This window comes from Suncus etruscus, chromosome 17 (assembly GCF_024139225.1).
Source record: "Suncus etruscus isolate mSunEtr1 chromosome 17, mSunEtr1.pri.cur, whole genome shotgun sequence".
NCBI classification, from domain to species: domain Eukaryota; kingdom Metazoa; phylum Chordata; class Mammalia; order Eulipotyphla; family Soricidae; genus Suncus; species Suncus etruscus.
This window is the reverse complement of record NC_064864.1, coordinates 23,074,819-23,099,357: the sequence shown is the minus strand read 5'-3', so window position 1 is coordinate 23,099,357 and position 24,539 is coordinate 23,074,819. Positions and strand designations below refer to the sequence as shown.

The 24,539-nt window shown below is 41.2% G+C and overlaps 1 protein-coding gene and 1 non-coding gene across 2 annotated transcripts; one reads left to right on the top strand and one right to left on the bottom strand.

Moving 5' to 3' along the window:
• Positions 1 to 18,780: 18,780 nt before the first annotated feature.
• On the bottom strand, positions 18,781 to 19,495 carry LOC126033381 (glutathione S-transferase theta-2B-like). Its single transcript, XM_049790385.1, has 2 exons — positions 19,292 to 19,495; positions 18,781 to 19,021 (listed from the first exon to the last, which is right to left on the bottom strand). The coding sequence occupies exons 1-2, from the start codon at positions 19,493 to 19,495 to the stop codon at positions 18,812 to 18,814; spliced, it is 414 nt and encodes a 137-aa protein (XP_049646342.1). The 3' UTR covers positions 18,781 to 18,811.
• Positions 19,496 to 21,600: 2,105 nt separating this feature from the next.
• LOC125995487 (U6 spliceosomal RNA) lies at positions 21,601 to 21,702 on the top strand. Its single transcript, XR_007491004.1, has one exon. It is a non-coding gene; the product is annotated as a U6 spliceosomal RNA (small nuclear RNA).
• The last annotated feature ends 2,837 nt before the right edge of the window (positions 21,703 to 24,539 follow it).

The window sequence follows — 24,539 nt, the reverse complement described above, 5'->3', positions numbered from 1 at the left end:
AAATTGGAATTCCCAGAAAGAGGAGGGGGCCCTGCTCCAGAAGTGATCGTGAGCATTATTTCTGGGGGCCACCAGTGGTCACAAGGCCAGAATCCACACATCATATTGTATGTACAATATGTATTGTATATTTTATACACTCTCACACTTACATTTACACTCACTATTCTGACTTACCCGACAGCAGACACATCCTATTCTTGAGCCTGTAGCTTGAGTGAATGCAGAGCAGAACCCTGCATCACCCAGATGGGTAAAGTTCAAGTCTCAGTCGAAAGGACCCAAGCCCAGATGAGAATTCAGGTTATTAGCATCTAGGTGACTAAAATCAAAACTGGGTGCTCAAGGTCCAAGAAACCCCACAGCTTTTCATCAAGATATCCACAGTGAGGGACCCTAGTGTCCTAGGAGAGGTCAGTGGCAAGTGAAATGCCCACCTTGCAGTTTGGTATAGGAAGGTTCCAAGCACCATCCCCAAGCTTGGGATCCGGCACCCCAACAAAACGTGTGATCCACCATGTACCTTAATGTTGTTTAAATATAAAATATAGAGTCCTACTGTTGGAATGAGGCCTTTCTCTGCATGCTGCCTGTAGTCCCTTGGCAGCCGGGTCTGAAAGTTGCAGGATAATGGTGGAGAGATTCACGAAGCAGTCAGTTCAAGTTTCAGGAGACAGCCAATTTTATTACACAGCCTTAACTTACCTTGTGCATTTCTCCACATGACTTCTAAGCTAAGCAGCCTCTTTCCTGCTGCCCTTGATGGCCTTTGCTCCTTTTTCTGCATTCCCTTCCCCTCGGGTCACTTTTTTTTAAAAATAATTTTTATTGTGACCAACGTGAATAACAAATCTTTCACAGTCAAATTTGCAGTACATAGTGGCATTGAATCAGGGATCAGGTCACTTTTATTCCAAACTTCAGACCCCTCCCAAATGTGGGTGGGTCTGACCATCCAAGTGGAATGAACAGGAAGTTGGGGGAAGGGATACTCACACTTTACCTATCATGCCAGCATTCTGGTATGCTGGCATAATTCGCCGGAAAATTTCAACATCCAGAGCCTTGTCCTAGATATGGAGGAAGGGAGAAGGGAGGACACAGGAGGAGGAGAAGAGAGGTGATGAAAGGGCAATCTTCCAGAACCCTAGATCCTGGCAGGTACCTTCCCCACGGCACAGGTGGTCTCTGGCCAACTGTCTCTGGCCTCCTGCAGCAACTATGTTGGGAGATCTGACCCAGATTCAATCCCCAGCATCCCATATGGTCCTTAGAGCCTGAAAAGAGCAATTCTATGTGCAGAGTCATGAGTAACCCCGGATGAGGCCATGTGTGTGGGCCGAAAAAAACAAAAAACAAAAACAAAAACAAAAAAAAGATTCTAAAAATAATGCATATGTCTTTGTGCTTTAGTCACCCATATTCCCTGCAGCTCAAGAGAGTCCCCTGATTTCCTCCCCAAGTCTAGGAAGAGGTGGGATTGGCGAAGATCATCATCTTATGCTAGTTATAGTTTTGATATTAAAAAAAAACTGATACGTGAGGGTTAAAAGTTCTAAAGGTTTTATAAATAGAAATTATTGATATAAGACAAGCTAAATATATATTTATGGTTAAAAGAAACTCAGGATTTAAAGTATTTTGGCAAGAGTTGTCTCAAGAGAAAATTGGACTTTAATGAAAAGAACAAAGGAAATAAGCTAAAACTTTGTCATTCTTCTCTAAATTGTGTTTTCAAAAGTTGCTCTAATGGTACAAATTTAAATGGTATTAGACTATCAGAGCTGTGCATTGAGAATGCATGTGATTGAAATTTTGTTTCTCTAGGTTGGGGATATAAAGAACTGAATTTCAAACAGAGAATGAGAAAATGAAATGTCTTCTGATAGTGGAATAAAGTTAAAAAAACTCAGCAAGTTGAGAAACTGTATCTCTTTGAAAAAAATTTTAGTAAAAAAGAAATATAAATTACATTGAATGGTTGCCTTAAGAAAATAAAAGGGGATGTACACGACATTATTTCAGCAAGAATAGCTCCATAGACTCATACCAACAACTTCTTAATTTTAAACAAGTGTAACTAATTTGTAATCATGAATTTTGAACTGCTGTGTTACTCTGTGTACTCTGATTACAGTGTGGTTTAATTAAGTTGCATAATAACTTAGATGGAAGTTTTTTTTTTGTTTGTTTTTGTTTTTTTGTTTTGGGGCCACACCCTGTGACGCTCAGGGGTTACTCCTGGCTATGCGCTCAGAAGTTGCTCCTGGCTTCTTGGGGGACCATATGGGACGCCGGGGGATCGAACCGCGGTCTGTCCTAGGCTAGCGCAGGCAAGGCAGGTACCTTACCTCCAGCGCCACCGCTCGGCCCCATAGATGGAAGTTTTTTGTTGGTTTTTTTTTTTTTTGGCCACACCCGGTGATACTCAGGGGCTAGTCCTGGCTGTGCACTCAGAAATTGTTCCTGCCTTGGGGGACCATATGGGGCACCAGGGGATCAAATCTCAGTCCATCCTAGGTTAGCATATGGAAGGCAAATGCCCTACCACTTGTGCCACCAATCTGGTCCCTAGATAGAAGTTTTTTTGAAAAGTTATAAAGTTGTAAGTATTGGACTTTTAAAGTTATAGAAAATAAAATTTAAAATTATTTAAAAAGCAATTCAAATTTTTCATGAGATAAAAAATGTATTAGAAATGAATCCAAGAAAGTGAGTCTTCCCTGCCCAGAAACTGTGGATACAGCTGACTCTGATGGATCTCTTTTTTTTCTTTCTTTCTTGCCTTTGTTTTAGCATGGCAGACATCTTGAGGCTTCCCTCTGCTTGCTTCAGCCTGGGAATTTTGATCCTCTCTGGCATCCTTACCCCGAGGGCTCGCTTCTTCTGAGGTGAGTCTTCCCTGCCTGGAGACTGTGGATACAGTTGTCCCACCACAAGGGATGGAGCCAAAGGAGAATGGCTGCTCCACTTTGCTTTGCAGCCACACACTCCACCTAGCCAATGAATACCATCACAACATGTAGAAAAACCCACAATACAAGCGTGACAATGGGGAAACAATGCAGACCAACATCAGGCATAGAGAATGAAGATGGCAACTCTGATGACCCAACAACGGCCAACAACCTAGTTAGTCTTTCAGATATGGAGTTTAGAGAAGAAATATGGAGGATGTTCACAGAACTCAAAGAAAGCATAGATTGAGTAGAACAGAACACTAATAAGAATCAAGAGAATATGAAGATAAAAATCAGAAAACTCCAAACTGAAATATCAGGTCAAATAACAGGTCTGAAAAACTCAGTAGACGAATTAAAAACTCAATGGAAAACCTCTACAACAGGGAAACAGCAGCTGAGGATAGAATTAGTGAGCTGGAAGATGAGATGTATAACAACTCCATACAGCAGAAGAGATTGGAAAAAAAGCCTTAAAACAAATAATCAGGGGGCCAGAGAGATAGCATGGAGGTAAGCTGTTTGCCTTTCATGCAGAAGGTCATTGGTTTGAATTCCGGCATCCCATATGGTCCCCGGAGCCTGCCAGGAGTGATTTCTGAGCATGGAGCCAGGAGTAACCCCTGAGCGCTGCTGGGTGTGACCAAAAAAACAAATGGTCAGACAATGGAAAAATTACTCAAAGAATGTGAAAATAGAAGTCTTTGATAAGCTCAACAGAAACAATTTAAGAGTCATTGGAGTTCCAGAGACCCAGGAAGAAAATCTCCAGAACGAATCAACAGTAAAGAACATCATCAAAGAGAAAGTACCAGAGCTAAAGAATATATGTGACCAAATCCTGCATGCCTGAAGAGTACCAGCTAAAAGAGACCCCAGGAAAATCACCCCAAGACACATCCTAGTCACAATGATGAATCCCACAGATAGAGACAGAATACTGAAAGCAGCAAGATCAAAAAGGGAAATTACATTCAAGGGAGCATCCTTGAGACTTACAGCAGACCTGTCACAAGAAACACTCAAGGCCAGAAGGCAATGATGGGACATAGTGACAAAACTCAATGAAATAAATGCTTCACCTAGAATACTGCACCCAGCAAAACTCACTGTCAGGTTTGAAAGAAGTATACATAGTATACAGATAAACAACAGCTCAGAAACTTTACAGACTCAAAACCAGACTTAAAAGAAAAACTAAAAGGTCTAATTTAAGACAAGATAGACCAACAGACACACCAAAATTCTACACAAAGATGGCATTAAATCCCATGACAATGATCTCTCTCAATGTCAATGGACTAAAAGCACCCATTAAGAGACACAGAGTGGCTAAATGAATCAAAAATGGAATCCAACCTTCTGCTGCCTACAAGAAACCCACCTGAATAGTCAGAACAAATATAGACTCAAAATCAAAGGCAGGAGGAAAATAATCCAAGCAAACAACACCCTTAAATAAGCTGGAGTGACCATATTAATATCAGATGACACAAACTTTATACTCAGAAAAGTTGTAAGGGACATTTTGTACTAATTAATGATATGTACAGCAGGAAGAAATCACTCTCCTAAACATATATACAACCAATGAGGGACCAGCAAAGTATTTAATACAATTGTTGACAAATCTGAAAAAGGATATCAATAATAACACAATAATTGTGGGAGACGTCAGCATGGCCCTGTCAACACTTGATAGGTCAACCAGACTGAAACCCAACAAAAATATAATAGACCTGAAAAGAGAAATAGAAGAAAGAGGCCTAGTACATATATATGACACTCCATCCCCAGAAACCTGGATACACATTCTTTTTCATAAAACATACCTCCATAAAATTAAGAAGATAGAAATTTTGCAGGCTACCTTCGCTGACCACAAGGCTCTGAAGTTAGATGTGAACTACAAAGGGGCACAGAAGAAAAAATTTAACACCTGGAAATTAAACAGCCTGCTATTGAGCAACCAGTGGGTCCGAGATGAAATCAAAGAGGAAATAAAAACTTTCCTGGAAACAAATGACAATGAAAATGGGACACAGCAAAAGTGGCACTGAGAGGAAAATTTATAACTTTGCTAGCACACATTAGGAAGGAAGAAGGAGCATACCTGAATAGCTTCATGACATAGCTTATAGAACTAGAAAATGATCAACAAAAGGAACCAAAAATAGGGAGACAGAAAGAAATAACAAAGTTTAGAATAGAAATCAATGAAGTGGAATGCGGCTTTCTGGGGACCCTGGCCAGCAGGGTGAAGGGGATGAATGCCGCAACTTATTCGTGGGTTCACTGAAGCCGACCCGATCCGAAATATCTGGGGGAAAAAGCTGTAAAGGTTAGAAAGAAGGCCTAAGTCTTTATCTGGTCAAAGGCAATTTATTAAGCAGGCAAGCACTTATATATATTTTTTACACAAGGGGAAGTATGTCTCAAAAACTATTGGTCATTTCAAACCATCTCTTATCCAATTATATTCCAAGCATAGGCACATAACCAAAAATGAGTAAAGGTACTAAACATTAAACTTATGGGGCATACAAGCATTGGTCAATTCAAACAAGCTTCTCACCAATTATATGCTTACTACAGGTATTTTGGCCAAAAAGGGAAAAAGGATAGAGTGTGCCTTGTTAAGCACAGCCCAAAGGAGGTGGGAAAAGGAAAAGGGGGAGGCATGACTCAATGACTGAATGACTGATCCTAGTAACCTTTAGCTTGACCGGAATCAGAGACATATAAGGAAATATTATCTTGTCTCTGGTCTCATGGCCCTGTGGTTAGTACAAGGGGCTATGTTATAGCAAGATTGCCTATTTGCTCATGGGCTAGGAACCTGCCGGCAGTCACGTATGCAGCTCAGTGGAACTATCCACAGAGATAGAGGCTAAGGTGATAGCATCCATATTTGTGCAGGCTAGAGCAGCCTCCCACAGTGGAAACCAAAAAACAAACAAACAAACAAACAAACAAACAATTCGAAAGACTGAAAGCAGAAGTTGGTTCTTTGAAAAAGATAAACAAGATTGAAAAAGATAAACAAGATTGATAGACCATTGGAAAAACACAAAGAAAGAGGGAGAGAAACCTGATAACCTGTATCAGAAATGAAAAGGGGAAGATCACTACAGATACTGCAGAGATTCAAAGAGTATTCAGAGACTATTTTGAGAAACTCTATGCCTCTAAATATGAGAACCTAGAAGAAATGGATAAATGTTTGATCTCTTATAACCATCCATAGTTGAATAAAGATGATGTAGCATATCTAAACACCCCCATTAAAACCATAATCAAAAGTTTGCCCAAAAACAAAACCCCAGGCCCAGATGCTTCCCTGGAATTTGTAAAATTGGAATTACCAGAAAGAGAAGGGGTCCCTGCTCCAGATTTGATCATGAGCAGCATTTCTGGGGGCCAGCAGTGATCACAAGGTCAGAATAAACACATGTATATACACTCTAACACTTATGCTCACACTCAATATCCTGACTTAGCCTACATCAGCCCCCTCCTGTCCCTGAGTCTGTATCTTCAGTGAGTGCAAAGAAGACCCCTGCAACACTAAGGTGGGTGAAGTTAGGCCTCAACTGAAAGGGCCCAAGACCAGATGAGAATTCAGGTTATTAGCATCTAGGTGACTAAGATCAAAACTGAAAGCTCAGGATCCAAAGAAAACCCACAGCTTTTCATCAAGATGTCTACAATGAGGGACCCTAGTGTCCTAGGAGAGCTCAGTGTTAAGAAAAAACCTACATTGAGGATTGAGGGCTCCTGCACCACCCCCAAGCTTGGGATCCAGCACCCCAATAATGTGTGTGATCAACCATATTTCTTACCTAATCATGCCAGCACTCTTGTCCACTGAAAATATTCTCCAGAAAATTTCAACATCCAGGGCCTAGTCCTGGATTTGAAGAATAAAGGCAAAAGGGAGGACATGGGAGGAGAGAGTGGTGATGAAAGGGCAACCTTCCCAGAATCCTAGAACCTAGCAGGTACCTTCCCCACTACACAAGCAGTTTCTGGTCTCCGATCTCTGGTCTCCTGCTGCAACTGTGTTGGAAGATCAGTTCCTTCTCTAAACCTACCTCAGTCCAGTTTCAGCAACTTAGGGTATATCTGTAAAAATGCAGAATTTGGTGGAGGGAAGTGGAGAGAGGGGCCTACATGGAAGGAAGGAATAGGAGTTGAAATATTGTATGCCTGAAGACTATTCAGCACCCAGCAAACACTACAACCAAAATGTGTGACCCAAGCAAGCACCTATATGTCAGTACAGCCCAGTGTATGTGACCTTGATCACTGAAACAACAAGGAGAAAAATTAGAAGGGGAAATTTTGAGGGGCCACACCTGTTCATTTGAGAGCTTACTCCTGGCTCTGTGCTCAGGGAGCACTCTGACAGGGCTCTGGGCCATATGTGGTGACACACATCAAACCCATACCACCAACATGCAGGCAAATGCCCTACTCATTGTACCATAGTTCTGCACTTCAAAGGAAATAGTGCCCAGAATACAAGAGCCACCCAATGAGTGGGAGAAACTATTCACCCAATATCCATTAGATAAGGGCTAATATCCAAAATATACAAGGCACTGAAGGAACTTTACAAGAAAAAAAAAAAACATCTAATTCCATCAAAAAAAATGAACACTTTGCCAAAGAAGAAATACAAATGGCCAAAAGGCACATGAAAAAATGCTCCACATCACTAATCATAAGGAAGATGCAAATCAAAACAATTATGAGATATCATCTCATGCCACAGAGATTAGTGCACATTACAAATAATGAGAACAAGCAGTGCTGGCTGGGATGTGGAGAGAAAGGAACTCTTTTTCACTGCTGGTGGGAATGCTGTCTAGTCCAACCTTTATGGAAAGCGATATGGAGATTCCTCCCAAACCTGGAAATTGAGCTCCCATTTGATCCAGCTATACCACTCCTAGGGATATACCCTAGGAACATAAAAATACAATTCAAAAATCCCTTCCTCACACCTATATTCATTGCAGCACTATTGACAATAGCCAGACTCTGGAAACAGCCAAGATGCCCTTCAACAAATGAATGGCTAAAGAAACTGTGATATATATACAGAATGGAATATTATGCAGCCATCAGGAGAGATGAAGTCATGAAATTTTCCATGGATGTACATGGAATCTATTATGCTGAGTGAACTAAGTCAGAGGAAGAGAGATAGATGCAGAATAGTCTCACTCATCTATGGGTTTTAAGAAAAATGAAAGGCATTTTTGCAATAATTCTCAGAGACAAGAGAGCAGGGCTGGAAGGTCCAGCTCATGACATGAAGCTCACCACAAAGAGTCATGAGTGCAGTTAGAGAAATAACTTCATTGAGAACTATTCTAACAATGTGAATGAATGAGGAAAGTAGAAAGCCTGTTTAGAGTACAGGCGGTGTTAGGGTGGGGAGGAGGGAGATTTGGGACATTGGTGATGGGAATGTTGCACTGGTGAAGGGGGGTGTTCTTTGCATGACTGAAACCCAACTACGATCATATTTGTAATCACGGTGTTTAAATAATGAAATTGAAAAAAAATGAAAAATAGAGTCCAGAGGATAGAAAGAAGGTAAATTTTAACATCTCAAAGCAGTTCCTCTCTGGCCAGCCCCTAGATGTCAATTTTGATGTTAAGGGATTCAGCAAGAAAACAGGCTTTTCTATCAAATTTCCTATTCCTGAGGGAACAGATTTTGGGATATAGGGGTTATATCACAAATAACTAACTTCCTAAGGTCTGGCTTTTAGAAGGGGCAATAAAAGAGACAAGCTTATATGAAAGAGATACAAAGCTATACCTGGTCAAAGTTTTCTTAACAGCCCATTGCTACATCTAGGCCACAGTTTGAATGTTAACTCTGAGGTAAATTGAATTAGCAAGTCACTCAGTGTTCCTTAGCAGTGTCCCAAAGCAAGCATTCCTTTCACCTTACAGCAGTCTGTTTTAAAACCTGCAGGGTCTTTTAAAAGACTATGAGGATTGAAGTTGTTTATAAAATATCTTTTAGTGCAAATTTTCCCAGGTAAAAAGAAATTTATTCAAGGCTATTTTTTGCCTGTATAAATACTTATGTTTGGAAGTAAATACTCAAATATATACACACTTAATACAAAAGAACAGAGATTAGTATTTAGGCCAAATAAATGCTTTTAACTAAGCCTAAGAAATATCACCCACACTATCAGAATCTGGTCAGACATCTACACTGAGGAAAGGCTTATCAGTGGGCTTCTGACAGGACTTATTAGATTGCATTGGTGATACTTAGGGGCCAAGAGTGATGGGACAGTGGTAGAGGGTTTGTCTTGCACACAGTCAACCCTCTGTTGTGATCCTGACATCCCATATGATCCCCTGGGTCTGCCAGGAGTGATTTCTAACCCCAGAGCCAAGAGTAACCCCTAGAATTTCTGGGTGTGATATAAAACTCAAAATCAAACAAACAAAAAAAATACTTGTTTGCTTGATTATTAGAATGTATACAATGTAGGATCTTATACTGGACCAAGAGTTGCCCAGTGAATTGGACTTTAATGAAGAGAGCCAAGGGAACAAGCTAAAACTTTATCATTCTGTTCTAAATTATGTTTTTCAAAAGTTGCTCTAATTTACAAGGGAACAAGCTAAAACTTTATCATTCTGTTCTAAATTATGTTTTTCAAAATTTGCTCTAATTTACAAAGTAAAAATTGTATAAGACACTCTGAACTGTGTATTGAGAATTGCATGTAATTGAAAATTTTTTTTCTATGTAGGGAATATAAAGAATGAAATTTAAAAAAAGAATGAGAAAATAAAATATCTCTGGTAGTGGAATAAAGTTAAAGTAACTTAGTAAATTGAGAAACTGTATTTCTTTGAAAAATATCTCTAGTAAAAAAAGAACTGTAAATTACATTAAATGGTTGCTTTAAGAATTCACAACACTAGAAAAAAATTCACATTATTTTTGCAAGAATAGCTCCATTGACTCATACCAACAAGTACTTAATTTTAAACAAGTGTAACTAATTTGCAATCGTGAATTTTGAACTGCTGTATTACTCTGTGTACTCTGATTAAAGTGTGATTTAATCATGTTACATAATAACTTAAATGGAAGATTTTTTTTCTTTTTAGCCACACCTGGTGATACTCAGAGGTTACTCCTGGCTGTGCGCTCAGAAATCGCTGCTGCCTTGGAGGACTATATGGGATGCCAGGAGATCGAACCACAGTCTGTCGTAGATTAGCACGTGGAAGGCAAATGCCCTTGTGCCACCACTTGTGCCACCAACCCGGCTCCTAGATGGAAGTTTTTTGAAAAGTTATAAAGTTGTAAGAATTGGATTTTTAAAGTTATAGAAAATAAAATTTAAAATTATTGAAAAAGCAATTAAAATGTTTGCATTGAGATAAAGTATTAGAAATGAATCAAAATTTAAACAATTTGCTTTGAGATCAAATTAAATCTGTTTTTAGGGATTTAAAATACTTTTGTCTTAAAGTTAATAACCTGAAATAATGTAAAGGACAGAATCATGATGTAAGTGAACTACTTGCTTTTCTCACCTCTACACCTTTTTGTATGTTTTGTTCTGTTTTGGGGCCATATCTGGCTCTGCACTCAGAAATTACTCCTGACATGCTTGGGGAATCATATGAGAGACCAGGGGTAGAACTTAGGTCAGTCACATGCAAGGCAAACTCCCTCTTCACTATGCTTGCTCCAGCTCCAACCCTTGTTGTATGTTTTATATTATGGCAATGTCTTTTTTTTTTTTTTTTTGCATAGACACAAGAAATAGACAATGCAATATCTTGTAATGAATCATTTGGAAGTTAATCAACTACAAAATTCTAGTGTTGCAGTAACATTTTTTATTGAAATCTTTGTGATCTACAAAGTCCTTCATAGTTGAATTTCAGATATACAGTGAGTCAGGGCTATTCCCAGCCCTGGTGTCAACCTCCCTCCACCAATGAACCAGAGTGCAACCTATACCACCATCCTTTGCCCCCTGGTCTGTCAGGATAATGGGCCCATTTAAGTTTAGATTGTTAAAGTATAGGTCTCTTGATTCTACTGTCATTAACTTTTGCATGGATATTCAATTATGTCCTTATTTTTCTCCACCAATGTATCTGAGACACTTGGCCCCTGGTCCCCAGCCTTTAGTTTTTCCATTCTTATTAGTTTTATAAAAATATTAATAAATATGTGGTGAAACAAAATAATTCATGCCCTAAGGTTCTATGAAAGAGGCAGGACCCCCTATTTAAAAGATAAATAAAAAATTAAAACAGAGGAGCCGGAGAGATAACATGGAGGTAAGGCATTTGCCTTTCATGCAGAAGGTCATCGGTTTGAATCCCGGCGTCCCATATCATATGGTCCCCCGTGCCTGCCAGGAGCGATTTCTGAGCATGGAGCCAGGAGTAACCCCTGAGTACTGCCGGGTGTGACCCCCCCCCCAAAAAAAATTAAAACAGAAAAAGAAAAAAAGGGGTATGCAGCAAGTTTTTTGTTTGCTTTCTTTGTCTAGTTTGGGGGTTATTTTTGGAGGGGAATGATTATGTTGGGTTTTTTTGTTTTGTTTTGTTTTGTTTTTTGTATAGGCACAACAAAATGTAGGGAAAATAAAAGGAAAAATCTTTGACCTATAAACAGGAAGACACTACCCATGAAGCATCCTGTCATAAAACCAACTACAGGCTCCAGGCATACTAAGTTGTCATTGTCTAACCCCAAAGTCTTTCTTGTGGTCCCAATAAAAATCCTTTCAAATCATGGTTGTTGTAGTCAGGTTTCGATAATTAGAAATCCTGTTTTGCTCAGATCCTATGTCGAAGTCAGGGTGCCTTGGAGTGTCTTCTGATTTATTCTCACCATTGATGGCAATGCAGGGAACCCTGCCCTGAAAGCAAGTTATTGCTGTTTCCAAATCAGCAAGATATGACTTGACTATGTGTTTATGAACCTACTTTGGAGTAAGTCAGTCTAGGGCAGCATTAGGGTCTTCCCTGGTATAAGTTCGATTCCTGGGGCCTGAGTGATAGCACAGTGGTAAGGCATTTGTTTTGCTCTCAGACGACCCTGGATGGACATTTTTTTAGATCCCCAGCATCTCATATGGTTTCCTGATCTGCAGAACTAGGAGTAACCCCAGTTTTTGTGTGGCCCAAAAACCAAGAAAAAAATAAATAAATCCAATTCCTGATGCTGGTGCAGAAAAATATGCTTGTACCATAGATGGGATCCAAGGTTCAGGGTGAATGGCTGTTGGTCAATCATCTGAGCCTAAGCCAAGTCACTATGACAAATGATCATAGTGAAAGGCCCCACTGCAATATAAAAGTTATGAATTCCTATCTCTATTAGATAAGAACTTGTTTCCATATATAAGATTTTCTCCATTTTAATATGTATATACAAGAAGGAACAATGTTACATAATTCTAACATATGATTCATATGTGGGTTAAAAAAACAATAGCAAGTTAAACAATCCCTATAACCTAGATTTAACATGAACTCAGAACCCAAGAGAAACTTATCTACTAGAATTTCCTACTAAACAGATCCAAAAAAAGGAAAAGGGAAAACTACTTCAACATAAGGAAATAAACAATAAGAATTATACCTATGAAGGAAATACACTTAAAGATATATATGAAGGAAATATACATATCCCCTTAATGTCTTTTGAAATAGTCTGGGGAGGGATAAAATCTGGAGCACAACTTTAGTCTGTGACATGGTCTTGTGGAGTCTGAAAAATGGCTCCCAATAGTCACATATCAGGAAATATCCTTGAGCTGGGGGTTTCTAAAAAACCCAATCTGGGATTCCTGTTGTGTGCTTTAGTGCAGCTGTTCCTTTTTGCTTTGTTGCCATGCACTTCTTCTAGCCAATGAACCCTAGCACAATGCGAAGGAAACACTACACTACAAGTGTGACAATGGCGAAACAGCACAGGCCAACACCATGCACAGAGAATGAAAATGGCAACTATGATGACCCAAAAAGTCCCAACCACTTATTAAGCCTTTCAGATAAGGAGTTTAGAGAAGAAATATGGAGGATGTTCATAGAACTAAAAAAAAAAAAAATATATATATATATATATATATATGATTCTAGCTGAATGAACCACAAATAAAAATCAAGAGAATATGATATAGAAATCAGAAAACTCAAAATTAAAATAACTTGGTAAGTGAAATGAAAACCTCATTGGAAAGCCTCTCCAACAGAGTAACAGCAGCTGAGGACTCTGAGTGAGCTGGAAGATGAGATGCATAACAACTCCATACAACAGAAGAGAATGAAAAAAAATTTTAATACAAAAGATCAGACAATGGAAAAAATCCTCAAAGAATGTGAAAAGGAAAAAAGTAGAAGTCTTTGATGAACTCAACAGAAACAACATAAGAATCATTAGAGGGCTTTCTGATTCCCTGCATGAGTCAGCTGAGGACAACCCCAGCAAACTGTATCCCATCAAGGCTCCCCAAACAGGTAGGCTGTCCCAAACCACAATGGTGGTACCAGTCTCCTGCTGTGTCCTTTTAAAAAGCCTCTGCATTCCTCCATTTTTGGCTTCCTGATTCCCTGCGTGAAGTGGCTGATGATGACACTAGTGAACTTGATCCCATCAAGACTCCCAGGCCAGGTATGCTGTCTCAGCCCACAAGGGTGGTACCAGAGAAGCACAGGTACTCAAAGAATGTGAACAGATGAAAATAGATGTCTTTGATAAACTCAACAGAAAAACATAAGAATCATTGGAGTCCCAAAGACACAGGAAGAAAATCTACAGGAAGAATCAATTGTCGGGGCCGGGCGGTGGCGCTAAAGGTAAGGTGCCTGCCTTGCCTGCGCTAGCCTTGGACGGACCGCGGTTCGATCCCCCGGTGTCCCATATGGTCCCCCAAGCCAGGAGCAACTTCTGAGCACATAGCCAGGAGTAGCCCCTGAGCATTACCGGGTGTGGCCCAAAAATCAAAAAAAAAAAAAAAAAGAATCAATTGTCAAGGACATCTTTGCAGAGATATTTCCAGAGCTAAATACTACATGCAAACTAATTCTGCATGCCCCAAGAGTACCATCTAGAAAAGACCACCACCCCTCAAAAAAAGCAATTGAAGACACATCCTAGTCACAGCGATGAATCCAATAGATAGGAATAGAATACTGAAAGGAGCAAGATCAAAAATGGAAATTACTGGCCCGGAGAGATAGCACAGCGGTGTTTGCCTTGCAAGCAGCCGATCCAGGACCAAAGGTGGTTGGTTCGAATCCCGGTGTCCCATATGGTTCCCCGTGCCTGCCCGGAGCTATTTCTGAGCAGACTGCCAGGAGTAACCCTTGAGCACTGCCAGGTGTGGCCCAAAAACCAAAAAAAAAAAAAAAATGGAAATTACATTCAAAGGAGCATCTTTAAGATTTACAGCACACCTGTCACAAGAAACCCTCAGGGCCCAAAAGCAGTGGTGGCATATAGTGACAAAACTCAGTGAAATGAATGCTTCACCTAGAATACTACATCTGGTAGTACATCTGTAGTAATACTGACTACATCTGGTCAGACTGACTTTCAGGTCTGAAGAAAGTATACATAGCTTCACAGATAAACAACAGCTCAGAAACTTTACAGTCTCAAAACCAGCCTTGAAAGAAAAACTGAGGGTCAGAATTAGTGGTGCAAACAGTAGGGGATTGTCTTGTACATGATAACCTAGGGTGGATCATAATTTGATCCCCCAGTGTCCCATATGGTCCCCCAAGCAAGGAGATTTCTGAGTGCATAACCAGGAAAACCCCTGAGTATCACTGGGTGTGACCCAAAAAGAAAAAGAAAATAAATAAAATAGAAAAAAAAACTGAAAGGTTTACAGACACACCAAACTTTTACACAAAAATGACACTAATCCCATGACAATTATTTCTCTCAACATTAATGGAATAAATGCACCTATTAAGAGACACAGAGTGGCAAAATGGATCAGAATACTGAATCCAACATTCTGCTGCCTACAAGAAACACACCTGAATTGTCAGAACAAACATAAACTCAAAATCAAAGGTTGGAGGAAGTAGCTGACTCCTTAACAAACATTCTTCAAACTGCAGAATTCCTTGGGAGGGTATATGGGAGAAATAGGGCTTTTTTGCAGTTTTTAAGTATATTGGAACTTCTAAAAACTGCCAATGTCTTTCCCAAACTTCCCAAAAGGGACTCTTAGGATCTGGATCTGAGGTCTAATTTCCACATTTCTGATAAATATTGGCAGTCATTTTGCATTAACATAGTAAGAAATATACAGATTCCTTTGATCTGCAACTTAGATTAAGCTTAAATGGTCTTTCTGGACTCAGGGGTAAAGATTAGAGGAGGGCAGCCTTTCCTGAGGACAAGTCATCATATTCCCAAATTACAGGTCTCAAGCCAATTTGTTTTAGATTTTCTCAACCTAATAGGTAGCTTTTTGTTCCTCAAGGCCAGCATCATGCTATATTGTTAATCAGTCTTCCCATTTTATGGGAATGCATACTATTGTTAAGGGAACCTAATTTCATGTCAGTTTTGTTACCAGGTATCAAACTTAATTTTGCCTTAAGAAAGCTTTTCCAACAAGTGTGAAAACCCCTGGTTTATATTAACTTAATTTGAGCCCCAGAAGAGGAGTACTACTTCTGAGTTAATCAGTCAGGACTCCTGAAGAGATACATAAAGACAGCAGGAGCCAATCATGATCTCTCTCCCAGGAAGCCCAGGTCAGGGTGAATCACCCCTTTCCAGAGACTAGCAATGGCACTTCTCTACCTGCTCCTGGTTGAGCCATATGTTGTCGTGTTGGCAATGGGTTAATATGTTTTATGAAAACCTGGTTGGAGGCAGTCAGGCTGCATTTAATAAATAGTGCAGGGATCGCACCCTCTGCTAACACATCGAGATGGGAGGGAGCAATAGCACAGTGTTAGGGCATTTGCCTTGCAAGCTGCTGCCAAGGATGGACCTGGGTTCGATCCCCGGCATCTCATATGGTCTCCTGAGCCAGGAGCAATTTCTGAGAACATAGCAGGAGTAATCCCTGAGCATCATTGGGTGTGGCCCAAAAACTGCTGCAGGTGTCTTGCGTCTCAGCAGTTCTAGTGGGACGGGAGTCCTTCAAGTAGGAAAATGGGTAACAAGAGCGGTAGAATATGAAATGATACCACATGCAGTGTATGTGGGGTCAACACACTTCTGGCAGGAGTGCGACAAATTTAATCTTCAGGCAAGGGAGTATATAATGGGTAAAGAAAGAATCATATCATAAAAGGAATGCCAACATTTGTTTCTTTCAAAGTACAGGAACTATCAATGTATTGTTTGATTTTTAAAACAAATACACATAGCTTTAGGTGGTTTGTAACCTTAGAATAGAATAGGTTTCAGTTAGGAGTCAGAGGAAAAGGAAGGCTAATTTCTTACATATCAAAGTAGATCCTGGCCCTAGGTGTCATTACTGATGTAAATTAAGGGATAGCAGGAATCCTGGTTTTTTCCTAATAGCAAATATCCTTAACCTGAGGGAAATAGTATTCCAGCTAAGGGCTAAGACTCACTTCCTATGATCTGGTAATAGAAAGAGATAAAACTTATGAAAGGGGTACAGAATTATACCTAGTAAAATAGCCTAATTCTACACTGACCAAACCTGTTTGTAAGTGGGTATTCAAAGTGACTGGGAAAGTCCCTGAGGCAAAATCATTCTGCTGTGGTGCTCAAAGGCAAGGAGAGAAAGTCCATTGTCTTGAAGATGCTAAGTTTGGACCTTGCCTTTGGAGTAAATAGGCTGACAGAAAGAGGTAGCTGGCTGGATTTTCAGTAGCAAATATACTTAGCCAGCAGGGAACTTCTAGCAGCTTTCTTTGGTACTGAAATTTCTTTATGACTTTAGGATAACTAAGTCCGAAATTCTGTAGTTAGCAAAGGAGACAAAATCAAATTTAAAAAAAGAGAGAAATATAATGTCACAGCTATGTCAGAAATATAGCCAGTAATCTAAGCAGCGGTTATGATTGACCTCCACCGACAGGCCCTCTGGCAGAATTATTTCTTGGAGAAAATTAGGCACTTCACCAGAAAAGCCAGTAGACACATCTGGAGTGTGCTTTCCCTTTATAATGAAGACATCCATGTTACGTGCAGTGACAAAAGAAAGAAGAAGAAGAAGAAGAAGAAGAAGAAGAAGAAGAAGAAGAAGAAGAAGAAGAAGAAGAAGAAGAAGAAGAAGAAGAAGAAGAAGAAGAAGAAGAAGAAGAAGAAGAAGAAGAAAGAAGAAAGAAAGAAAGAAAGAAAGAAAGAAAGAAAGAAAGAAAGAAAGAAAGAAAGAAAGAAAGAAAGAAAGAAAGAAAGAAAGAAAGAAAGAAAGAAAGAAAGAAAGAAAGAAAGAAAGAAAGAAAGAAAGAAAGAAAGAAAGAAAGAAAGAAAGAAAGAAAGAAAGAACCAGTGGGAGAGGGTTAAATGTAAAAAATGGAAGATGAATGGAAACCACCAGGTTAAAGTAGAGTAGGCAGTTCCAGGGAAACTGAGGTAAATTGGGCACAAAATCACCTGAGTCACTTGATCATAGCAGCTGCAGCTAGATGGATTAGCACAAAATAGTTTTTGTCCCTCAAGGCCAGTCACTTCAGCTTCAACAGCAACTTAGCTTGTGGAAAGCAGCACCAGCTTAGACTGTCAGTTATGTTGTGTAAGAATGCTGCTTGCTTGGTTATTGTAATGTGAGTAAACGGTGTGGATCATCTACTAGGCCTAGAGTTGCCAGAATTGCCTAAACTCTTGGTCCACACGACCAAGAGTTTCTCTTCCATTAGCTTTGACTACAATCTTGATTCTGTAGATTCCCTAACATTTTGGCCCTGAATTAGGGGATACCAGCTCAGGAAGCAGGAACAGACAAATCCTAGGCACCCCATGTATAGCTCAATCCCCACCAGCACAAAGGGCAGAGAACAAGAGTACTTGCGAGCACTGCTGAATATCCTCAAAAACAAAACAAAGGGGCCGGGCGGTGGCGCTAGAAGTAAGGTGCCTGCCTTGCCTGCGCTAGCCTTGGACGGACCGCGGTTCGATCCCCCGGCATCCCATATGGTCCCCCAAGCCAGGAGCGACTTCTGAGCGCATAGCCAGAAGTAACCCCTGAGCATCACCGGATGTGGCCCAAAAACAAACAAACAAACAAAAAAAAAGCAAAAAAAAATGGGTTTTGGAGATAAGGCTCTTGACTTGGAAACCAATTCCTTGATGACTACCAGCAGTAGTCCATATATATATATATATATATATATATATATATATATATATATATATATATATATATATATTGGTTTTTGGGTCACGCAAAATAGCTCTCAGGATTTACTCCTGGCTCTATGCTCAGAAGACGCTCCTGTCAGCTTGGGGGACCATATGAGATGCTGGGATTCGAACCATTGTCCTTCTGCATGCAAGGCAAATGCCTAAACTTGATGCTATCTCTCTGGCCCTAAATTTTAGATCTTAAATACTGGTATTTTTATTCTTCAGCTGGTGTGTTCTCATGGTATTGAACTTTACAGCTCTTTAAGTATGGGAATTTGAGTCCTCGAAGTATTATATGTATCTCTGAGGCACAAGATCACCCAGACACACTGCTGCAGTCTGACTGCAGAGTGCTCCTGGAGCCAGTTACAAGGATAGCAGAGAGACCTAAAAAAAGACTCAGGGGACACAAAAGAAATAGTGTGCATCTTTATTGCCAATCGCTTGCTACCCTACCATGAGCTCCCAACCTTGATCATCAGGGGATCCTGGCAATACGATGTCTCAAATATGAATAGAAATCTGGGGGAGGGGGTGGGATGGTTGTACTAGCAGAAATTTGCACGATATTCATAATAGGATGATGGGCTTCCTTAACCAGGTCAGAACCCAGGAAAGTCTCCACTCGATTACGCCAGGCTTCCAGTTTCTTATGTCTCCCAAGCAGGTCATAGCCAACACCCAAGGGCTACAGGAACAAGAAAAAAAAAAAAGTTCTCAATGCACAACTCCAAGAGCCCTGAGAGTGCCAGGCCCTTTCCCCAAGCCCCTGAGAGATCTGAGTTACCAGCTCCATGGCAGGACCCAAGAGCACCATCTCAGAAGAGAAGCATGAGGTCAGCACCTCAGCACCAATTAACCCAGAAACTTGCTCTCATCTGGTCAAAGTGCTGCTTTCTCAGGGTTGCTAGCAGAGGTTGCCAAAAGGGGGGGTTGGCTGATTAGGGACAATTCATACTTGCATCAATTCCTCTAGTGCCATTAGGTCAGCAATGGTCATCTCCTGGCCAGCAAGGAAAGGCTTGTTGCCCAGGAAGTATTCCTCCATCTTATGCAGTGTCTTGTCCATGAGATCTTTGTTGCGTTCCACTTTCTCCTCTGGTATTTGGAGCCCACAGACGGGAGCAATCACCTGAAGAAACAGAAGTGGGGCTCTGACCATGGTCTCTACATCCACCCATGACCCGGGCAATCAACTGCCTCTGATGGTGCTTCTCACCTTTACCCACAGGGGCACACCAAAAGTGCCTCGAACGAGGTCTCCATGCCAGCCCAGGTACTCATGGATGCGGGCTCGGATATGGGGATCAGATGGATACCAATGACTGTCTGTTTTATATTTAGAGATCATGTAGAACAGGATGGCCACACTGGGGAGCACACTAGGATCAGAAATCCACACCTCCAGGTGCTCCCAGCCCCACAGGAGCCCTGGAGGTTCCCTGCATTTCCTCACCTCTACCCCAAGCTCCCTGGACACCACCTCCTCCCTCTCCTCTCTGTGCCTCCCTCAATCACCATGTTCCACTGTCCCCAAAGACACAGGACAGAATTTTTGTTTGGCACTTAACCTCAACTATGGAGCAGGCATGCAGTTGGGGCATGGGGTTGGTCAGAGGGCACAAGATTGTTAAGTACCTTTCATTCAAGACAAAGTCACCATCTTTGAGGACAGGTATTCTCTGCAGGCTGCTCATTTGTGTAAAGTCCTTGCTAATGGTCTCACCTAAGGAGGAAATCAGAGACCTATAGTGCAAAGCCGCGCCTACTGAGTTGTCAGAGTAGAGATGCCCAGGCTCAGCTGGCCTCCTGCTCCCACCCCAGCCAGCCTGAGATCAGGGGTGGCCTCCTGCCCTTTTGCAGAGGAACCTGAGTTATAATGGAGCTGCTGCATATGATTGAAGAGAAGTTATTTCCAATTAGCTGAAACTGGGACGGTCAAAAGAAGGAAGGTTCTATCATTTCTGTTTCAATTTCCACAACAATGTGTCTTGGCTCAGTGTGTGTGTGTGTGTGTGTGGTGTGTGTGTGTTTTGTGTGTGTGTGTGTGTGTGTGTCTTTGTATCTCTGTAGTTTGAGCCACACAGTGGTGATTAGGGGATTGTCCATGATAAGAGTTGGGGAAAGGTTTAGGGAAGGGAGAATTCACTCCTAGAGGTATTGAAGAACCAGGGTGTCTGGGATGGAACCCAGACTCCCAGTTGAAAAGTAATCACCCAAACCCTTTGATCTCCCACCCTTACAAAATCTCCACCTAGGGCTCCTACCAAATGCCCACTCCCATTTAGAAAAGTCCTATTGCTTATCAAAGGACACCCACAAGGAGGTTTGTGCTCAGTTGTGAGCTGCAGTGTTTTGGGGAGGCTCTTGGTGTTGGAGGAGAGTTTTGACTTCCTAGGAGGAGAGCTTATAGGGTCCCACCTTTGAATAGGTCCACATGGCATAGCTCGAAGGGGATGCGGTTCTTCTTGGCAAAGATGTAGACAACGCGACAGGGCTGGGACAGCAGGTCCAGGTAGAGCTCCAGACCCATGGAGGAGGTGATACAGAACCTGGTGAAGGATGTGCAGTGTGGATCTGGGAATTTAAGAGTGCAAGTCCTGCTCTTCTGGGACCAGATCCAGGTTGGGACCCGCCCTAGCATGATCTCTGTTCAACCAATCACAATCCTGTCCAGCCTGACTCTACACTCTGAATTCACTCCAGATGGGACTCGTGGGACCATATTGGGTGCCAGGGATTGAACCAAATTGACCATGTGCAAAGTAAATACCCTTCCATTGGCCTGGAGGTGTTTAGGGATTACTCCTGACTATTTTGGGGGGGGTCACTCCTAGAGGGAACCACATGGGGTGCTGAGGATTTAACTCTGGTTGGCTGTGTGCAATACAAGCACCATATCATACAGAGGTATGATCTGGCCCCTAGATGGAGAATTTTAAAAATCACTAGGGCAACTATGGTGGAGGAGGTCAACACTGATGGTGGGAATGGCCCTAATTCACTGTCACTATGTTACTGAAATACAACTGTGAAAAACCTGTAAAAAATAAAAATAAATTTTAAAAAAATCACTTGGGCCAGTTAGACAAGTTCCAAGGATACTAGTGAGCAGTATCCAATTTAGAGTTTGAATACCCCCTGAAAACCTGACCCCATAGACATTCGTCCAGTCTTCAAAGGTCAGGCATAGGATTTCACAAGAGCTTTCAGCAAACCAAATACTTCTTCTCTCAAATCTGTTTCCCCATTAGAAATTGTCTCTTGGTGATTGCTTTGGCAGCACATATCCTAAAATTGAAATAAAACACAGAAGATTAGCATATCCCTACACAAGGATATTATGCAAATTTGAGAACCTATATTTTAAAGATGGTCTTCAGTAGGAAACTCCCACTGGAGTGGGTGGGGGCATACGTCAAGAAAGTGTACACTAAAACAATTGCTGAGGGGAAATATGATACCAGTGGTGGGTGTCTCCAGGAGACTTATGATGCTGGTTAGTGGGAAGGAAATTGGGGACATTGATGGAGGGAAATGGACATTGGTGAACAAATTGATGTTAGAAAATTGTTTACCTGGAACTTAATCACAAACATCTTTGTTACTTTATAATTTGTAGTGATGCAGTAAAAGAGTAAGTAAAAAGAAAGTGCCTTTTGCTTATCTTCTAGACCATTTGGTAAGATAAAAGCATGGGTTATTTTCTTTTTTCTCTTTTAATAGTATCTTTATTTAAACACCATGATTACAAACATGACTTAACTTGGATTTTAGTCACTCATTGGCTGTTTTCAGTGTTTGTTGTTGTTATTTTGTTTGGGGGCCACATTAGGAATAATTCCTGCTGTGCATTCAGGATTGGTCCTGACAGTGCCTGGAGGATTATATGGGTTGATGGGGTCTAATCTAGGTCTGCCATATGCAAAGCAAGCATCCAACTTTCTGTACCATCTCTCCAGCTACTGTTTTCAATTCTTAAGGATTTCACATTTGGGGGGGCACGCCCCGTGATGCTCAGGAGTTACTCCTGGCTATGCACTCAGAAATCGCTCATGGCTTGGGGGACCATATGAGGTGTGGGATAGAACCACAATCCTTCCTGAAAAGGCTGCAAGCAAGGCAAATGCCCTACCACTGTGCTATCGCTCAGGCCCCAGGACTTCACATTTTAGCCAACATTTTCTCTTCTGCTTCCTGGTTTACACATTGTTTCTTGCATTTATTTAACTAAAGTATATAACATTTTATGCAATAAAGTTTTTTAAATCTAAGACCCCCCCCAAAACCATAAATACTAAAACATAAGAGGTACACCTCAGGACTTTCTGATCATTAGAGGGGACATTCAACTCCAGTGGCAAGGAACAAAAAAGCAAGACTAAACTAATGGAGAAAGCCTGTCTCAGGTACGGGGAGGGGTGCGGCAGAGGGAGATTTGGGACATTGGTGATGAGAAAGTTTCACTGGTGAAGGGGGGTGTTCTTTATATGACTGAAACCCAACTACAATCATATTTGTAATCAAGGTGTTTAAATAAAGATTTTTTTTAAAAAAAGATTTAACTAATGGGATTACATCAACTTTAAAATTTATCATATAGGGGCCAGAGCAATAGTACAGCAGGTACTTACCTTACATGCAGTGAACCATGGTTCATTCTCTGGCACCACACACAGTCCCTCAAACCCCACATCTCTGAGCAGAGAGCCAGGATTAAGCCCTGAGCACTGCTAAGAATGGCCCAAATTAGAGAAAAGAAAAATAAACTTTCATACAGCAAAAGGAACTGCTACAATATGGAGCCAGAGAGATAACATGGAATTTAAGGTGCTTGCCTTGCATACAGCTATCTGATATCTAATATGGTCCACTGTGTACCATTGGGAGTGAGCTCTCAATGCAGAGCCAAGAGTAAGCACTAAGCACAGCTAGGTGTGTCCCCCCAAAAATATGCATATAACAAAATCATGCAGAAGCCAGTGGACTTTCCCAGTAGGGGTGACCTGGAGTATACAGGTGACTTATGGGAAGTGAGGAGGAGATCATGGAAGTCTGGAGAAGGAAATATACTGCTTTCTCTCTATGTACTCTACCACCACGAGTACCTCGGGAATTAGGGACTGAAAAAAGACTACAGTGAATCCCTTCTCAGTACAGACCTCTCTTTCAACTGCCTCTGATATTTATTTGTTATGCGTGGTGTTGGAGTTGATCCCTGCCCTCCAATTTCTCAGGGAGCTGTGGACTTATCCTGCAGCAGAAAACTAGTTTTGTAGGAAAGCAAGGCCAAAGCTCAACCCTAACCAGGCTATTCTAATTTATTGCCTTTCTCTCAAAGGAAAAGGATTTTTAGAGCTGGAGAGATAGTACAGTGATAGGGTGTTTTCCTTGCATGAGGCTGACCCTGGAGGGACCTGGTTCGATTTCTGGCTTCCAATATGGTCCCCCAGCCTGCCAGGGTTTAAAAAGAGTTAGGAGTAATCCCTGAGCACCAGTGGGTGTGGCTCAAAAAACTAATCAATCAATCAAATCAATAAAGAAAATTAAAGAAAGAAGATAAAGAATTTTCAGTGGAAGGCAAGAAGTGAAGCAAAATAGTTTTTATTTGGAAATTTGGGGGGGGGGGGTCACACCTGGCAGTGCTCAAGGATTCTGCCTGGCTCTACGTTCAGAAATCGATCCTGGCAGGCTCAGGGGACCATATGGGATGCTGGGATTCAAACCACAGTCCTTCTGTGTCTAAGGAAAATGCCTTACCGCTGTGCTATCTCTCCAGTCCCCTTATCTGGAAATTTTTTTTGTGTGTGTGGTTTTTTGGGTCACACCCAGCAGTGCTCAGGGGTTATTCCTGGCTCCATGCTCAGAAATTGCTCCTGGCAGGCACGGGGGACCATATGGGACGCCGGGATTTGAACGGATGACCTTCTGCATGAAAGGCAAACGCCTTACCTCCATGCTATCTCTCCGGCCCTTATCTGGAAATTTTTAAGGATGGAAAGAAACAAAGACAAAGACACATAGAAAGAGAGAAAGAGAGAAAGACAGAGAGAGACAGAGACACAGACAGAGACAGACAAAGACAAAAACAGAGAGACAAGAGGTGCTCAAGAGACTGTGGGCTGGCCAGAGGGATGATAATACAGTGGGTAAGGTGCTTGCCTTGCAAACAGCCAACTCAGACTTTTATTCCCAATATCTGATAT

Bases quoted from the DNA above. Each gene is read 5' to 3' on its own strand.
- LOC126033381 (XM_049790385.1), bottom strand. From the start codon at position 19,495: ATGGTCAGAGCCCCACTTCTGTTTCTTCAGGTGATTGCTCCCGTCTGT. The intron at 19,022-19,291 runs GTATGAATTGTC...TTGTTCCTGTAG, and splicing joins CACTAGAGGAATTGATGCAA to CCCTTGGGTGTTGGCTATGA.